This window comes from Mustelus asterias, chromosome 3 (genome assembly GCF_964213995.1).
Source record: "Mustelus asterias chromosome 3, sMusAst1.hap1.1, whole genome shotgun sequence".
Taxonomy (NCBI): domain Eukaryota; kingdom Metazoa; phylum Chordata; class Chondrichthyes; order Carcharhiniformes; family Triakidae; genus Mustelus; species Mustelus asterias.
Genome location: NC_135803.1, coordinates 4,942,417 through 4,961,069, shown reverse-complemented (window position 1 = coordinate 4,961,069; position 18,653 = coordinate 4,942,417). Strand labels below are relative to the sequence as shown.

General features: G+C 45.9%; 1 protein-coding gene across 1 annotated transcript; it reads left to right on the top strand.

Moving 5' to 3' along the window:
- The first annotated feature begins 124 nt into the window (after nt 1-124).
- On the top strand, nt 125-18,596 carry LOC144486305 (eukaryotic translation initiation factor 5A-1-like). Its single transcript, XM_078204363.1, has 5 exons — nt 125-192; nt 2,739-2,927; nt 4,057-4,161; nt 11,937-12,068; nt 15,923-18,596. Exons 2-5 carry the CDS (start codon nt 2,763-2,765, stop codon nt 15,986-15,988), a joined length of 468 nt encoding a protein of 155 aa, XP_078060489.1. The 5' UTR covers nt 125-192; nt 2,739-2,762; the 3' UTR covers nt 15,989-18,596.
- Nucleotides 18,597-18,653: the final 57 nt, after the last annotated feature.

The window sequence follows — 18,653 nt, the reverse complement described above, 5'->3', positions numbered from 1 at the left end:
GGCCTCTGTTGACCGTCAGAGGGGGTGATTTTCCAACGTGCTGACGTCAGTGCCGGGCAGGCAGCGTCCGTCTGCGTGCTGTCACGTGTCAAGGGGTCTCGCTAATGAGCAATAGCCAGACCCCCCTAAGCGCTGGCGCAGTGCTGAGAGGCGCGCATGCGCAGCCAAGCCTTGTGCCCGGACGGTTGGAGGGTGAGGCGGCGGCGGCGCGGGGCTGGGGAGCGAGGCGGGCTTCACCGCGGGCCGAGCCGGGGAGCGAGGCCGGCTTCACCGCGGGCCGAGCTGGGGAGAGAGGCCGGCTTCACCGCGGGCCGAGCCGGGGAGAGAGGCCGGCTTTTCTGCGGGCCGGGCCGGGGAGAGAGGCCGGCTTCACCGCGGGCCGGGGAGAGAGAGGCCCGGAGGGGGGAGCGGCGCTCGGCTCGGGATGGGGAGCGGGCCCGGGGGGTGGGAGGCCGGCTCCGGGCCTCTCTCCTCGCTGCGAGCAAGGGCGGCCGCAGCGGGTGTAACCGGAGAGCGCGGCCTTTGTTCAGGGGGCCCCGGGCCCAGTGCGGCACAGCGCGGCCCGGATCACCGGCCTCAGGCCCGACTGCAGCTCGCGGCCGCGTGAGAGACAATAATCCCGGCGGCTGATAGACCCCAGCGTGTCCAGGGGACTGGCCCTTTAGATCCAGCGTGTCCAGGGCGCTGGCCCCTTAGATCCAGCGTGTCCAGGGGACTGGCCCTTTAGATCCAGCGTGTCCAGGGCGCTGGCCCCTTAGATCCAGCGTGTCCAGGGGACTGGCCCTTTAGATCCAGCGTGTCCAGGGGACTGGCCCCTTAGATCCAGCGTGTCCAGGGCGCTGGCCCCTTAGATCCAGCGTGTCCAGGGGACTGGCCCTTTAGATCCAGCGTGTCCAGGGCGCTGGCCCTTTAGATCCAGCGTGTCCAGGGGACTGGCCCCTTAGATCCAGCGTGTCCAGGGGACTGGCCCCTTAGATCCAGCGTGTCCAGGGGACTGGCCCTTTAGATCCAGCGTGTCCAGGGCGCTGGCCCTTTAGATCCAGCGTGTCCAGGGCGCTGGCCCTTTAGATCCAGCGTGTCCAGGGCGCTGGCCCTTTAGATCCAGCGTGTCCAGGGCGCTGGCCCTTTAGATCCAGCGTGTCCAGGGCGCTGGCCCTTTAGATCCAGCGTGTCCAGGGCGCTGGCCCTTTAGATCCAGCGTGTCCAGGGGACTGGCCCTTTAGATCCAGCGTGTCCAGGGGACTGGCCCTTTAGATCCAGCGTGTCCAGGGGACTGGCCCTTTAGATCCAGCGTGTCCAGGGGACTGGCCCTTTAGATCCAGCGTGTCCAGGGCGCTGGCCCTTTAGATCCAGCGTGTCCAGGGGGCGATGAATCAACCCCATGGGGTGGTGATGGTTGGGAGGGTAGTAAACTGCCCATGGGCGGAGTGGAGGGAATAAATAGAATATCTACGGATGAGGGAGTAGAAAACTGCATTGTTGTGGGGAAGGGGTAATAAACTGTTGTTTTAAAGTTTATTTATTAGTGTCACAAGTAGGCTTGCATTAACACTGCAATGAAGTTACTGTTAAAATCCCCTTGTCCCCACACTCCGACGCCTGTTCGGCTACACAGAGTGAGAATTTAGCACGGTCAATGCACCCTAACCAGCACGTCTTTGGACTGTGGGAGAAACCGCAGCACCCGAGGAAACCTATGTAGTCACGAGGGGGGAATCTGCCAACTCTGCACAGTCACCCAAGCCAGGAATTGAACCTGGGTCCCTGGTGCTGAGGCAGCAGTGCTAGCCACTGTGCTGCCCATTGGGGAAGGGGGGGGGGGTAGGGTAAATAACTCCATTGTGGCAGGAGGAAGGTGTAAATAAACTGTCCATTATGTGGGGATGAAGGGGTAAATCAACTCCGTGGGGGTAAGCTGTCCATGCTGTGACGTGGGGGGATAAATAAAATGTCCACTGTGGGAAAGGGGTACAAAACGTGACTGGGGGAAGAAGGTGGGAAATAAACTATCCATTGTGGTGGGCAGACAGGATACAATAACTCCGTTGTGGAGCAAGGGGTAAGGGAGCTATGCTGTGTGAGATGTGGGGTCTATGTATTGTGACCGTTGTGCCTGTGTGAAAGGAGGGTTGTCGAGGTGGTGAATGGGGTATATCCATTCTGTAGGTTTATTGTCCGGTCTTAACGAGCCATGGCCACTGGCTGTACAGAGGGCAGTTTTTGGCTTCCTGGGACACTTCCATTCTAAACAAGTACATTAACTTGAGGTGGTCTACATTTCCAGTCCCTCTTCTGAGCGGCTGGTATTGAATGTTAAAATGTCATTGCTAAAATGGGGCGAAGGGTCAGTGGGCCTCATGGCCCCTATCTTTGCTAAATGATGTTATAAAGTCACTGTCCTGTATTTTTTGATAGTTAAGATCTTTGAGTTGAAGCACGATAAGTGAATGGATCAGTGTGATATTAAACTACAGTGGGACTGGTAGGGGCACTGCCAATGAGCCTTGATAATCGGGCGACGGATGAAAAAAGTCAGGCAGTGTTCCATAAATTTTATTTGTAAATTGGTGGAGCTTGTTTTGTCCAGAAACAGCCACAGAGCTCTTGAGTTTCCAGAAACCCATCTGGAATTTCTTTTCTCGAGATTTAATGGGTTTAGTTAAAAGCTACACAGTTTGAGACGACTTGGATTTTTGTTTTGCCTTTCTTGTCTGATGGAAAAAGTTTCCTCTTTATAGTGTCTCCACTAAAACACAAGGACCATGGATGACAACCTAGATTTCACCACTGGAGATGCTGGGGCATCTGCCACCTTTCCGACACAGTGCTCCTCTTTGCGTAAGAATGGATTTGTGATTCTGAAAGGGCGCCCCTGCAAGATTGTTGAAATGTCGACATCCAAGACTGGCAAGCATGGGCATGCCAAGGTGTGTAGTCGTCATTAATGTCCTGAATGTTGTAAGCTATGCACTAGTTAGAATTTGAATGTATTAATGTTCTTTTTGTTGAATTTTTCCTCTCCACCTTGCCCGCCCTTTTTGGGAATCGGTGCACTTTGCTCGGGTCCAGTTTTGAAGTTACCACACTCAAATGGTCTCTTAGTGTAAAAGTAAATGAGTGGCTTGGCAAGATCTTTAATTGGAGGAACAGCCCTGCTTTGCCTGATCTTTCAGAGATGTGTATTTGAAGTGCAAGATCTCTGGATAACGGCCTTTGTTTTTCTTCTTTTACCTGAAGAATTGAGGCCAGTTGGATAGCTCAGGAATTGGATCTGACCTGCGTGACCATTGGTTGGGCATGTTGACTCGTCAGAATGGGGTTCTTGTTGTATTTTTCAAATACTCCTCTCTCTGCAAAGACCAGAAAAAATAACTTGGTTTGAACAGAATAATTTGGGCATAATAGTTTAAATGGCTGAGTTTGATCACAAGTATTGAAATATTTGTGGTGTTCTCATGATGATCAGGACAAAATAAAGTGAACAACTCTTGAGGGGCCACTTTGGGGGTGACTGAGTTGCAAAATGGAACCTGAAGGTATTAAACCGTGACTTGAATGGTCAGCTTCATTTGAAGTGGGTTTTGTGGCCAATTTTACTGATGTATCTATCATGTTCTGAATCTGGGCCTTGCAGGCAAGGCTGCACTTATTCTTCATCCCAGTAGCCCTGAGAAGTCGATTAATCACCTTGAACTGCTGGTGATGGTTTGAAACAGTGAGTAACTTGCTAAGCTGTTTCAATAGTCAACCTTGGAGCAAATGCCTGTGATGTTGTCCGTTTCTCTTTTCTCTCTCTCTTCTTCTCCTCCTCCTCCTCTCTCTCTCTCTCTCTCTCTCTCTCTCTCCCCCCCCCCCCCCCAAGGTGCATTTGAATCTCAATTATTGTAAATTCGGTGATCATTGCTTTTGTGTGAATTGTATGGAAATAAATAAAATGGGCTGGTGTGGGACTGGAATCACACGTCGCTTGTTGGCTCTAGTGTGTTAAATGTGCTGAGTAGCATTGGTACAGCATCAAATGTTACATGGTATATTTCCCGTTGTATTTCTTCCCAGGTTCACATGGTTGGTCTTGATATATTCACTTCAAAGAAATATGAAGATATCTGCCCCTCCACCCACAACGTTGATGTCCCCAATGTCAAGAGAAATGAATATCAGGTGATTAACTGAAAAATTAGCACTTTTTAAATTCGTTCATGTGATGTGCGTGTTGCTGACTGGGCCAGCATTTGTTGCCCATCTGTAATTGTCTGAAGCGGCTTGGCAGGCCATTTCAGAGGGCACTTAAGAGTCAACCACGTTGCTGTGGGTCTGGAGTCACATGTAGGCAAGACTGGTAAGGACAGCAGATTTTCCTAAAAGGACATCAGGAAGATTACAACAATCGACAATGGGTTTCACGCGGTCATCATTAGACTTTTAATTGCAGATTTTTTCCCTGGAATTCAAATTTCACCATTTGCCATGGTGGGATTCAAACCCTGGTCTCTGGATTACTTGTCCAGTGACAATAACACTACATCACTGCCTTTTGTCATTCTATCCAGATGGCGCAACATTTTCCAAGAAGTGCGGCCCACAGGATGCTGCCTGGTCATACTGAACCATGTTTAGTTGTTCTTGCTCTTGAACATTTTTTAAATTCATTTGTGGGACAGGGATGTCGCTGGCTGGCCAGCATTTATTCCCATCCCTCGTTGTCTGAGGGCAGTTGAGAGTCAATCACATTGCTGTGGCTCTGGAGTCACATGTAGGCCAGACCAGGTAAAGACGGCAGATTTCCTTCCCTGAAGGACATTAGTGAACCAGATGGGTTTTTTCCAACAATTGACAGTGGTTTCACAGTCATCAGTGGATTCTTAATTCCAGATGTTTTCTATTGAATTTAAATTCCACCAACTGCTGTGGCGGGATTTGAACTCGGGTCGCCAGATCATTAGCTGAGTTTCAGGATTAATATCCAATGATAATGTCATTAGGTCATTGTCTCTGTTTGTGTTATTACCTGTAAGAGAAGGTGGTTTATATTTACATTGCACAGCGGACATTTGAGCTATTACCAGGAATGGAGAATTTTAGCGATGAGGAATGTTGGGATTGCCTCCGATTGTTTTTTTAAACAGAGGAACTTGAGGGGATTTAATTGAGGTGTATAAAGTTGAAGTGTCTAAATGGCGTGGAATGGAAATACCTATTTCCTTTAGCAATGAGGTCCATGGATACAGATTTAAAGTAAAAGTAAGAAGAATTAGTGGGTAGTTGAGAATGTTTCCACCCTGATGGTGGGACTCACTGGCTAGAGGGGTGGTAGGGATAGGGGCAGGATCCTCTGCATTTAAAACAAAGATACTTGAGTTTCTGTAGCATACAGGAGTATGAACCAAGAACTCAGATACTCTTTTTCATCCAACACAAATTCAATGGGCTGAATGCTGGCATCCTCTACTGTACATTTTCTGTTTGTTTGTTACATTAAAATAGAAACGGTGGGAATTGAGTCATTTACAATTTGGTAATTAGATTTTAAGCAGTTCCCATGTGATTTTTTTTTCACGTGTGTGGTGAGCTGGGCCAATCATTGTGAAGGAGATGCTGCACTCTGGTATGAACTCACTGCGTTAAATAGGACAGACTTCAAACAGATGTAGTAACTCAAGACTAGACATCCATGAGGCGCTGTGGGCCATCAACAGCAGCAGAACTGTACTCAACCACAATCTAACCGCATGGCCCAGCATATCCCCACTCAACCATTATTATCAAGCCAAGAGACCAACCCTGGTTCAATGAAGAGTGCAGGAGGGCATACCAGGAGCAACACCAGGCATACCTAAAAATGAGCTGTCAACCTGGTGAAAGTTTATTTCACAAGTCAGCTTACATTAACACTGAAATGAAGTTACTGTGAAAATCCCCTAGTTGTCACATTCCGGCACCTGTTCGGGTACACTGAGGGAGAATTTAGCAGGGCCAATCCACCTAACCAGTACGTCTTTCAGAGGAGTGGGGAGGAAACCCACGCAGACATGGAGTGAATGTGCAAACGCAACACACACAGTCGCCCAAGCTGGGAATTGAACCTGGGTCCCTGGCACTGTGAGGCAGCAGTGCAAACCACTATGCCACCCTCAAGCAGGACCACTTGCATGCCAAACAGCAAGTGATAGAACTTAACGATCTCATAACTAACGGATCAAATCCATATTCTGCAGCACTGCCACATCCAGTCGTGAATGGTGGTGGACAATTAAACAACTCACTGGAGGAAGAGGCTTCACAGATATCCCCATCCTCAATGACGGAGGAGCCCAGCGCATCAGTGCAAAAGATAAGGCTGAAGCATTCGCAGCAATCTTTAGCCAGAAGTACTGAGTGGATGATGCATCTCAGCCTCCTCCCGTGGTCCCCAGAACCTCAGATGCCAGTCTCCAGCCAATTCGATTCACTCTACGTGATATCAAGAAACGGTTGGATACTGCAAAGTCAATGGGCCCTGATTACATTCCGACAATAGTATTGAAGACTTGTGCTGCAGAACTTGTCGCTCCCCTAGCCGAGTTCTTCCAGTGCGGTTATAACATTGGCATCTACTCGACAATGTGGAGGACTGTCCTGTGTGTACACAGCAGGACAAATCCAACCCGGCCAGTTGCAGCCCTTCAGTCTACTCTGTGGCAGATTGGTGCAGAAAGTGAAGTTGCACGGGATCAGAGGTGAGCCGGCAAGGTGGATATAGAATTGTCTCTGTCATAGAAGACAGAGGGTAGCAGTGGAAGGGTGCATTTCTGAATGGAGGGCTGTGACAAGTGGCGTTCCTCAGGGACCTTTACTGTTTGCAATATATATAAATGATTTGGAGGAAAATATAACTGGTTCGATAGTAAGTTTGCGGACGACACAAAGGTTGGTAGATTTGCAGATAGCGATGAGGACCATCAGAGGATACAGCAGGATATAGATCGGTTGGAGACTTGGATGGAGAGATGGCAGATGGAGTTTAATCCAGACAAATGTGAGGTAATGCATTTCGGAAGGTCTAATACAGATAGCAAATATACAGTAAATGGCAGAACCCTTAAGAGTATTGATAAGCAAAGGGATCTGGGTGTACAGGTACACAGGTCACTGAAAGTGACAACGCAGGTGGAGCAGGTAGTCAAGAAGGCATAAGGCATGCTTGCCTTCATCGGCCAGGGCATTGAGTTTAAAAATTGGCAAGTCATGTCGCAGCTTTATAGAACCTTAGTTAGGCCGCACTTGGAATATAGTGTTCAATTCTGGTCACCACACTACCAGAAGGATGTGGAGGCTTTGGAGAGGGTACAGAAAAGATTTACCAGGATGTTGCCTGGTATGGAGGGCATTAGCTATGAGGAGAGGTTAGAGAAACTTGGTTTGTTCTCAGTGGAACGACGGAGGTTGAGGGGTGACCCGATAGAAGTCTACAAGATTGAGAGGCATGGACAAAGTGGCTAGTCAGAAGCTTTTTCCCAGGGTGGAAGAGTCAATTACTAGGGGGCATAGGCTTAAGGTGCGAGTGGCAAGGTTTAAAGGAGATGTACGAGGCAGATTTTTTACACAGAGGGTGGTGGGTGCCTGGAACTCGCTGCCGGGGGAGGTAGTGGAAGCAGATACGATAGTGACTTTTAAGGGGCGTCTTGACAAATACATGAATAGGATGGGAATAGAGGGATATGGTCCCCGGAAGGGTAGGGGGTTTTAATTCAGTCGGGCAGCGTGGTCGGTGGAGCCTTGGAGGGCCGTAGGGCCTGTTCCTGTGCTGTAATTTTCTTTGTTTATTCAAATCATCAGTAAAGTGATGGAAGGGGTCATCGACAACGTTATCAAGCAGCACCTGCTCAGCAATAACCTGCTCAGTGACGCCCAGTTTGGGTTTCGCCAGGGTCACTCAGCTCCTGACCTCATTACAGCTTTGGTTCGAACATGGACAAGAGAGCTGAATTCCAGAGGTGAGAGTGACAGCCCTTGACATCAAGGCCGCATTCGACTGAGTGTGGTATCAAGGAGCCCTAGCGAAATTGGAGTCAGTGGTATTGGGGCAAACACTCCACTGGTTGGAATCATACCTGGTACGTAGGAAGATGGTTGTGGAGGAACTTCATTTCTGCTCCAGGACATCTCTGCAGGAGTCCCTCAGGGTAGTGTCGTGACCCAACCGTCTTCAGTTGCTTCATCAATGACCTTCCCTCCGTCATAAGGTCAGAAGTGGGGATGTTCACTGATGATTGCACAACGTTCAGCACCATTCGCAACTCCTCGGATACTGAAGTAGTCCATGTTCAAATGCAACAAATTCTGGACAATATCCAGGCTTGAGCTGACAAGTGGCAAGTAACATTCACACCATACAAATGCCAGGCAGTGACCATCACCATGGTGACACAGTGGTTAGCACTGCTGCCTCACAGGCGCCAGGGTCGCGGGTTCGATTCCCGGCTTGGATCACTGTCTGTGTGGAGTTCTCCCCATGTCTGCGTGGGTTTGCTCCGGTTTCCTCCCACAGTCTAAAGATGTGCGTGTTAGGTGGATTGGCCATGTGAAAATGATCCTTAGTGTCAAGGGGACTAGCTAGGGTAAAAGCATGAGATTATGGGGATAGACCTAGGTGGGATTGTGATCGGTGCAGAGTCGATGGGACGAATGGCGGCCTCTTGCACTGTAGGATTCTATTAGAGAAACTCTAACCACTGCCCCCTAACATTCAATGGTGTTATCATCACTAAATCTCCCACTGTCAACATGGGGTTACCATTGACCAGAAACTCAACTGGACTCGCCACACAAACACTGGCTACAAGAGCAGTTCAGAGGCTAGGAATACTGCGGTGAGTAACTCATCTCCTGACTCCCCAAAGCCTGCCCACCATCTACAAGGCACAAGTCAGGAGTGTGATGAAATGTTCCCCACTTGCCTGGATGGGTGCAGTTCCAACAACACTCAAGAGGATTGACACCATCCAGGACAAAGCAGCCTGCTTGATTGGCACCACATCCACTCCCTCCACCACTGACGCTCAGTAGCAGCAGTGTGTACTATCTACAAGATGCACTGCAGCAATTCACCAAAAATCCTGAGACAGCACCTTCATAGAAATCATAGAAACCCTACAGTACAGAATCATAGAAACCCTACAGTGCAGAAGGAGGCCATTCGGCCCATCGAGTCTGCACCGACCACAATCCCACCCAGGCCCTACCCCCACATATTTACCCACTAATCCCTCTAACCTATGCATCTCAGGACTCTAAGGGGCAATTTTTAACCTGGCCAATCAACCTAACCTGCACATCTTTGGACTGTGGGAGGAAACCGGAGCACCCGGAGGAAACCCACGCAGACACGAGGAGAATGTGCAAACTCCACACAGACAGTGACCCGAGCCGGGAATCTAACCCGGGACCCTGGAGCTGTGAAGCAGCAGTGCTAACCACTGTGCTACCGTGCCGCCCTTCAGCCCATCGAGTCTGCACCGACCACAATCCCACCCAGGCCCTACTCCCATATCCCTACATATTTACCCCCTAAACCCTCTAACCTATCCATCTCAGGACACTAAGGGCAATTTTAGCATGGCCAATCAACCTGACCCGCACATCTTTGGACTCCGAACTCACGACCACTTCCAAGACAAGAGTAGCAGATACATGGGAACACCACCACCTGCAAGTTCCCCACCAAGCCACTCACCACCCTGACTTGGAAATATATCGCCGTTCCTTTGCAGTCGCTGGAATTCCCTCCCTAACGACACTGTGGGTCAATTGTGAACTGCAATGATTCAAGAAGGCAGCTCACCACCATCTTCTCGAGGGCAACCAGGGATGGACAATAGATACTGGCCAGTCAGCAACGCCCATTTCCCACAAATTAATTTTTAAAAAGCGCAAGAACAACTAAACATGGTTTAGTATGACCAGACAGCATCCTGTGGACCGCTCTTCTTGGAAGATGTTGTATCATTTGGATAGAATGAAGGAAGGCAGTGATGTAGCGTTCTTGTCACTGAGTAAGTAATCCAGAGACCAAGGGTAATCCTCCAGAGACCAGGGTTCGAATCCCACCATGGCAGACAGTGAAATTTAAATTCTAGGAAAAAAATCTGCAATTTCAAGTCTAATGATGACTACATGAAACCTGTTTCTGTGTACAGTGGCTGGGATTACTGCACTGGAGTGATTTAGACTGTGGTATTTTTCCGGTTTTGTGGGAGATTGCAATTGCATTCTCTTATTTCAAATGTATCCAGTTAGAGTAACTTCTGACTGTTTCTTGCGTGTGTAATTCTTAGCTGATGATTTCAACTGGCCAGGCCAAACCAAGTCAGACGATCTGGTGAAGTGGTGACCCAAATTGTAATCTGCCACAGTGGCAGATTAAGTTGCTGCAGAGTTGGCAATTGCAGGGAAGTAATTATTCAGTTGTGAAAATACAGAGAAACATTCCACCCATTACAGACCTCAAATCCCGAGGAAGGCTGGATTTGTTTTGGGGGTGGGATGGGAGTGAGTGCATTGTGATGTTTGAATTTTAGCTGTTAAGATGAATCAGTGCTGTGCCCATTCTTGTTTTCAAGATTCAGCAGCAGGGACAACAAATTGGACTAGGCCTCAGTTGAGCTGGTTAAAATTGTTCAAACACTTCAGTGAGTTGTGTTGCAAGTGGGTGCATGGATGTTTTATTTTATCTATGCTGTAGGGTAACAAATGTAGATTGAAACTTGGATAAGAATTTATTCACTCATTGTATAACATTGTATGACATTGTAACTTTCCAGTGAAAGAGGGAGGAGGGGGGTGACTGAAAGGACCATGGAACGAGCAGATGGATGCTGTGTGAGGTTTATATGGGCATTTATAAGGCATTTCAGTTTGAGGGGAAAATTAATAATGAATGTGCACTGAAACATCTAAAGGATTAAAGGAGCAGAGACCTTGGCTGAAAATACATAAATTAGTTCGTAAAGGCCAATAGTATTAGGATTCAGGGACCAGAATACAAAAGCAATGTGTTTATGATACTGACTAGATCAGGATGTGTGATTTTGGGTGCTTGGTTATAGAAAGCATGTCAGATTTCATGCACATTCACTCGCTGATGCAGGGATGAGAAGCTAACGAGCACGTCTCCAGTAGTTTACCCCCAGATAGTTACAACAAATCAATTTTTCCTTGGTGTATCCGTGTGAGTGCATAGTTGTAGAGATCTGGAGCTTCTGAAAGTCCATCTAACGGTAGAGGTATACAGAGCCATGTCTCTCTCCAATGTATATAAGGACTGACAGAAGTGTCAAATGCAATAATAGCTGAGGCATGTGGAATTCTGGGATTTATGTTGGGACAGAGAAGGCTAAAAGGAGATTATAATGTATAAAATGATGCGTGTTTTCCAGGTTTTCCTTCTTGGATAGCTTCTGATATGAAATCCTCTGAGGAGAGGTTTGGCAAGATTCCTCTGTGGAATTGTTAGAGAATGAAATGTTGGTAGTTGAGGTAGAGGCTATTCTTAACAAGAGGAGAGTGAAATGAATTGCAAGAGAGATCGCAAGATCTGGTTACTGTAGATCTTCAGATACTGGGAGCAGTGTGCAGTTAACCTGATAAAGGCAATAGCACATGTACAATATATCAGAGAGGATTACAGTTAGATTTTTGACAGAGGGCTAATGATTGCTCAGACAGCAAGAGGTTTCCAGCAGGAAACCAATCTACAAACGTGTGTTATTGAGACTCATGATGTGAGTGCCAGCTGTTTTAGGGGTGGCCCCTCTACTCCCAGTATTCTGTCAATGCCTTTGTGCAGGGGTGGAATTGAGTAAAGGTCTGTGCTGTACAATTATTAATGGTCAGTTAAAAGCCTTGCAGCACATGTTCTATAGCAGCTTTGCATTAAAACTGAATTTTCTTTTCTCCAGTTGATTGGAATTACAGATGGCTACCTCTCTCTGATGACAGATAATGGTGAAATTCGTGAGGATCTGAAGTTAGCAGAAAGTGATTTGGGAAAGGAAATATTACAGAGATATGATGCTGGCGAAGATCTATTGGTAAGAAGACCTGAATGTGTATTTGTGTCTGATCAATTCTGAGCTGAGACAGTAAAAACAAAACTGCCTTGGGTCTTTCACAAAGTCAGGAATGATATTTATCAAAAGAACAGTAAATGCAGAATGAGAAGCCACCAAGTCACCAGCTTCCTTCACATTCTAGCTTGAATTCAACTTCTCAAAATTATTTAGATGTGTGGAAAAGAAAATCCAGCATTCTTACTCTTGATTTGTTGCTATCAATCCCTTCTGAGAGTGGACTGGCTTGTGTTTGTTGAATAGCAGAACTCCTTGTCAATGCTTCGTGTCCAAACTTGCTTCTGAGAAAATGGCCACCTGGCGAAGTGCTGGCCTGTGGATGCTTGATTAGCAATGAATCGATACTTAGAAGTGCAAAATTGGTGAGGGGAAAGGGGCTGATGAACCATGGGATGTACAGAGGGGAAATGGTTCACTTGCATTGACTGTTGTGCAGATGCCATCTTTTCTTAGGTGTGGCCCCAAACTGCAATAGATAGATCGTTGAGTCTATTCTTGTATGATGTGTCATTGTACTAAAGTCCCAGCATGCAATCACATTGGCTATCATTACAAGGCAAAGGATCATGCTACAGTTGGTATTGCTCATGTGGAGTGAACCAATGGCGTGAGCTGCTCAACTACTATCTTCTCTCTCTCTCTCTTCCCCTCTGTCCCTCGTCTCTCCCACCCTCCCTTATCTGTCTCTCACTCTCTGGCTGTCCCTCTTGCTCCCCTGAGCCTGGACCCCTCCCTGAAAGTCTGCAGTGGCTGGGCATGGTCCACTGCTTTCTCGGCAAAAGAATTTCACACACTAACAATCTTTTGAGACAATAACTCTCATCTCCATCTTCAACAGTAAACCATACAAATAAGGAGCAAATGTAGACTTTTTGGTCCCTCGAGCCTGCCCTGCCATTCAATGATGTTATAGCTGACCTCTGTGTTGAGTTCCGGGTTCTCCATCTAACCCAATAACCTTTGATTCCCTTGCCAAGCAAGAATATATCTACCTCCGTCTTAAAAATATTCACTGACCTCCCTTCCTCTGTCTCCTGAGGCAGAGTTGCAAAGTCACACAACCCTCTGAGGGGGAAAAAAATTCTCCACTGTTCTATAAGAGTGACCCCTAATTTTAAACGGCGTGCCCCCCCGCCAAAGTTCTGGGCTCACCCAGAAGAGGAAACCATTCCACATCCACCTTGGCAATACTATCAAGGCACCTCTCATTCTTCTAAACTCCATGGGGGGGAAAAGTTGGAAAGTATTTCCAACTTAACTTCATAAGACAGCCAACTAATTCCAGGTATCGATCCAGTAAACCTCTGAACTGCCTCCAATGTATTTACATCCTTCTTTAAGGAGACCAAAACTGCACACAGTATTCAAGATCTGATCTTTTCAATGTCCTATATAACTGAAGCGTAACATCCTTTTATGTTCAATTCCTATCATAATAAAAAGTAGCATTCCATTAGTTGTCTTAATTCTGCACCTGCGTATTAACTTTTGTGACTTGTGCACAAAAAACCTAAATCCCTCTGCACCTCAGCATTCTGCAATCTTTCTCCATTGTAAGTAATACTCTGCTTTTTTATCCTTCCTGCCAAAGTGAACAACTTTATACTTTCCCACATACTCCATCTTCCAGATATTTGGCTGCTCATTCAACACATGTCGTCTTCACAATATATTTTTCTATCTATCTTTGTAACGTTTGCAAATTTAGCTACCGTGCCTTCACTCCCCTCATAAGTCATTGATGTAAATTGTAAGAAGCTGCGGACCCTTTACATAGCTCTGCGGGACTCCTCATCTCATTATGCCAAGCAGACCCATTTATGCATACTCTTGTTTCTGCCAGCCAATCTTCAATCCATAGAACATAGAAAAGTTACAGCACAAACAGGCCCTTCGGCCCACAAGTTGCGCCGAACATGTCCCTACCGACTAGGCTTACCTATAACCCTCTATCTTACTAACTTCCATGAACTTATCCAAAAGTCTCTTAAAATACCCTATCGAATCCGCCTCCACCACCACTACCGGCAGCCGATTCCATGCACCCACCACTCTCTGAGTGAAAAACTTACCCCTAACATCTCCTCTGTACCTACTCCCCAGCACCCTAAACCTGTGACCTCTTGTGGCAACCATTTCAGCCCTGGGTAAAAGCCTCTGAGAATCCACTCTATCAATACCCCATAACATCTTATACACCTCTGAGGTCACCTCTCATCCTTTGCCTACCCAAAGAGAAAAGACCTAGCTCTCTCAACCTATCCTCATAAGGCATGCCACCTAATCCAGGCAACATCCTTGTAAATCTCCTCTGCACCCTTTCTATGGCTTCCACATCCTTTCTGTAATGAGGCGACCAGAACTGGGCACAGTACATCAGGTGGGGTCTGACCAGGGTCCTATACAGCTGCAGCATTATCTCCCGATTTCTAAACTCAATTCCTCTATTGAAGGTCAGTATTCCATACGCCTTCTTAACCACAGCCTCTAGCTGCGATGCTGCTTTGAGTGTCCTATGAACCCGGACCCCAAGATCCTTCTGATCTTCCACACTGCCAAGCGTCTTACCCTTAATATTATATTCTTTCATCCTATTCGACCTGCCAGCCTAATGTTGCCCCCTACACCGTGAACTTTTACTTTTTAACCTTTTATTTGGCACCTTTTAAAATGCTTTCTGCAAATCCAAGTACAGTGCGTCTACAGGCCCCCCACTATTCATGGCATGTTTCTCCTTCAATGAGCTCTAGTAAATTGGTTAAACCCAATTTCCCTTTCATAAAACCATGCTGACTCTTCCCAATTAGCTTGTTTTTTGAACTTCCCAGCTATACCTTCTCCAAGACAGATGTCGAGCTAACTGGCCTGAATACTTTTAATTGTGGATGATGGCTCCTCCCTTTAGAATTTTTCTTGGGCTTCCCTCTCACCCGGCAGCCTGGGCCTCTGGTGGTGACAGCTTTGGCATCAGAACACCGACAAATGGCCCCGAGTGCAGGTGACATTGAACCACAAATGGTGACACAGATTGAAAAAACAGGCTCTAAAGAATAAATGACTTAAAAGCACAATGACATTAAGTGGGGTGACTTAAAGTGAGGATTTAATTGTGCTTATTGGCTGGATTGACAAATTCTGCTACAGTTACGTAAGGAGGGGCAGCTGGGAAATCCTGCTCCTTATCTTAATCGGAGTTGCATTTGATTTATTTGGTCACAGCCGAGCATGGAACTCGAGTTTTGTCAGCAAGGTACTTTTTATTCTCCCTGTGTTAACTTTTCATATCCTATGTACTTGGATGCTTCCTGCTTGTTATGGTGTATTCCTAAAGCAAGACCTTGAATACACTGGCAATGCATAATGCGTCTCCTGAATGAGACCATTTATTCTGAAAGCTGTGTTTAACCCTGGGAATTTAAGGTTGAACACAGTAAGAAGTCTCACAACACCAGGTTAAAGTCCAACAGGTTTATTTGGTAGCAAATACCATAAGCTTTCAGAGCGCTGCTCCTTCGTCAGATGGAGTGGAAATGTGCTCTCAAACAGTGCATAGAGACACAACATCCATCTCCACATCACAATTTAAGGTTGCACAGTGAAGGTCTCAAACCTCATTGTGAATCTTTGTAAGAAACGAATGTTGTAGTTAAAGGAGGCTAGTACTGTCTCCAATTATCCCTCTGAATTCATATTGTGCAGTGAGGGTGAAGATCAACAAATATTGGAATGGTCTATTCCTATTTGTAATGTTCTATGAAACCTGATCCTAGTCTATGAATTGTTTTGCTGATGGTTTGTTTTTCCTATCTTTCTAGATCACAGTTCTGTACGCAATGAACGAAGAGGCAGCCATTGCCATCAAGCCAATGAACAAACAATAAATGGGAATCAAGACACCTGACTGCTTGGGCCAAAACCTTGGATTGTAATTAGGTTAATTATCGCCAAAGTAATGGCTTTCACACCATGACCTCATTTTCTTAGAATTTTTTTCCAGATGGCACCAGACCAGACCTGACCTTACTGCCTAATCAGCTGGCCAGTCGTCGTTGTGGGCTGATTGGCCTTGTACTAAATCATGGGTGTTGGTGCTCCCAAATAAAAGTATGGTGATGTGACGTTTGCCGCCATTGGTCCTGTTTTGTTAATAGAACTGGCCTATAGAGTGAATTCTAAAAGCTTCCTGCCCAGTGTTTAGCTTGATGCCCATCCTCATTGCATCTTCCGTGTACCTAAACTAACTGTATTACCTCTGTTATACTCTGGTCAACTTTAGAAACAATTGTTGGCTTCTCGAGTTGTAATGGTCTGCTAATACAATGTCTGCACTTGTAGATGGAGTGCATTTTCCAAATGTTGCATTCATAAAGATGGCCGATGTGAATCTATGTACTGGGCGTGTTAAGCTGCAAAATTTCACCTGAGGCCTTTGTTATCAGACTGAGGATTATAATATTCACTTCTTACTTTTATTGTATTATTCATGCAAAGGGATTAAAATGAGGGAGGCATTTCCTGGTACTTGTCTTTCCGAGGTGTATTTGGTGTTGGATTTGTCAGGCATGTGATGAATTGTTGCCACTGCTGCAGTGATTTTATTAATAATGAGGGTCATGGTGATGATAGAGGAAGGCTTTTCATTACTTGCCTGTAACTGTAATACTCACCATTCTCCCTCCCACACCAAACTGGATCAGACCATCAAGTTCAAACCATAAGAGTAGTGTAGCTTTAAAGGAAAAGAAATGCTCGTGTTATATTTTAACTTGGTGCAGAATGCATTATATAGAAGTTTCCAAGAGCCTTGTTTTTGCGGTGTAATCTGCAGTGCAACCCCCCGCCCCTGCCCTATCTCTGTTGTTAGAGGTGCTGCTGGGTTCCATCTGTCCTGGCTGCTTGTAGCTCTTTAGTTACTATCGTTTATGCTGCCTGCTTCATGAGTTTCCTGAAAAAATGAAAATGTGTGCTTTGTGTCTGAGCATTTGGTTGCGAGGTGTTCCACTTCAAATATCATAACATGAATACTCAGTGGGTTGGTGTGTATCCATGTGCATAAAATAATAGGCAATGGTTTGCATTGTCTTTGCTTTAGAATTAAAGCTGTTGTCCAGGGTTTATGCAACTTTTTGAATGTCACTTCCTATTGGTGCAGAACTGGCTTCTTTGGCTGTAGTTCCACTGCTTTACGGTGGGCTGTTTGAAATTTTAGAGGACATTTGTTTTCACAAACGTTAACCAGGTAGCAAATTTGGTCCTTTCCCTCCTGGGGATCTAGGTTCACGTTTGACTCACATTTATGTGAGTGAAAGTTCCTTGTGGAGCAAGTTAAGGCTGATAAGGAAGGAGTGGAAAGGATCTCTACTCCATTCTCAGTGAGTTTCAGCTTCCAACATCAAGATGCTGATGCTAAATGGGCTGAATTATTCAGGGGATGGTGTGAGGAAACCTGAACATAGAATAGTACAGTATCGAAGCAGGTCATCTGTGCTGGCTCACTGATAGAGCTACCACTTCATCCAAATCCCTTGCTCTTTGCTCAGCACAGTGCATGCTTTTCCCTTTTCAAGTGTTTTACCAACTTTTTTTAAGTTCCTTTTGACTATCTGTGTCCTCTGGTTACTGATGCTCTTGGAAAGTTTCTCTTTGCTTGCTCTCTCCCAACTCCTCGTTAATTTGAGCACCTCCTAAATTATTCAACCCCCCCCCCCCTTCTCCCAGCCTTGTAATCTCAGCTTCTCTGGTGTGGTGGGAGGCGTAAATAGAAATGTTTTAATTCAGTCCCAAACAGAGGTCCTCTCCTTTTCTGGCATCCGCATGGATCCTTGCTGTTTGGAGCTTATAGAAATACAGTAGATAGTGCTCCAGTAAGCATGATTGGAGCCATTTTCCACCTAATGGGTGCATTGAGCTGGAAATAGATGCACAAAAGATCTTAATTTGATTTCAAAAGACTTAAATCAGCGTGTATAATTCAAACAGTTGAAATGCAGTTATCCAAGTTATTTTAAGCTAGTGTTCCACCAGACACTATTTTTTTTGGGACTGTCTGTACCTATACATATGATGAACCTATTACGAGGTTTTGCAATGCAATTAAAGCTCATTTCACTTTACAAATCAAGCTTATCCATAATACAGACACGCAAATATAACCAGGCAACAGACATCTACAAATAGAGTATTTCCTTCACAGTGAAAGTGTATTCCTTCAAGGTTCTTAGCTATTTGATGTTGTATTGAAGTCTCCTTTGAACTGGGTATTGGCATCCTTACCTGTGTAATGTAAGCAGCAGGTAGGTCAGGCTTTTATTTTATCCTGGATATTTTTTGTTTTTAACAACTAATAAGGGCTCAAAGAGAGAAAACTGTATTAAAAGCTGTTTAATCTGAATGCCTGTAGCACCATTTACAAAGGAATGATGCTAATGCAAATATGAGTTTTGCACAAAACCTGTAAACTTCAATTAAAACATGTTCAGATAAATCTGCTCTCCTGATTAGTAAGTTGTTTTTATTTCTCCAATTCATTTCTGTCTGGGTGGCATA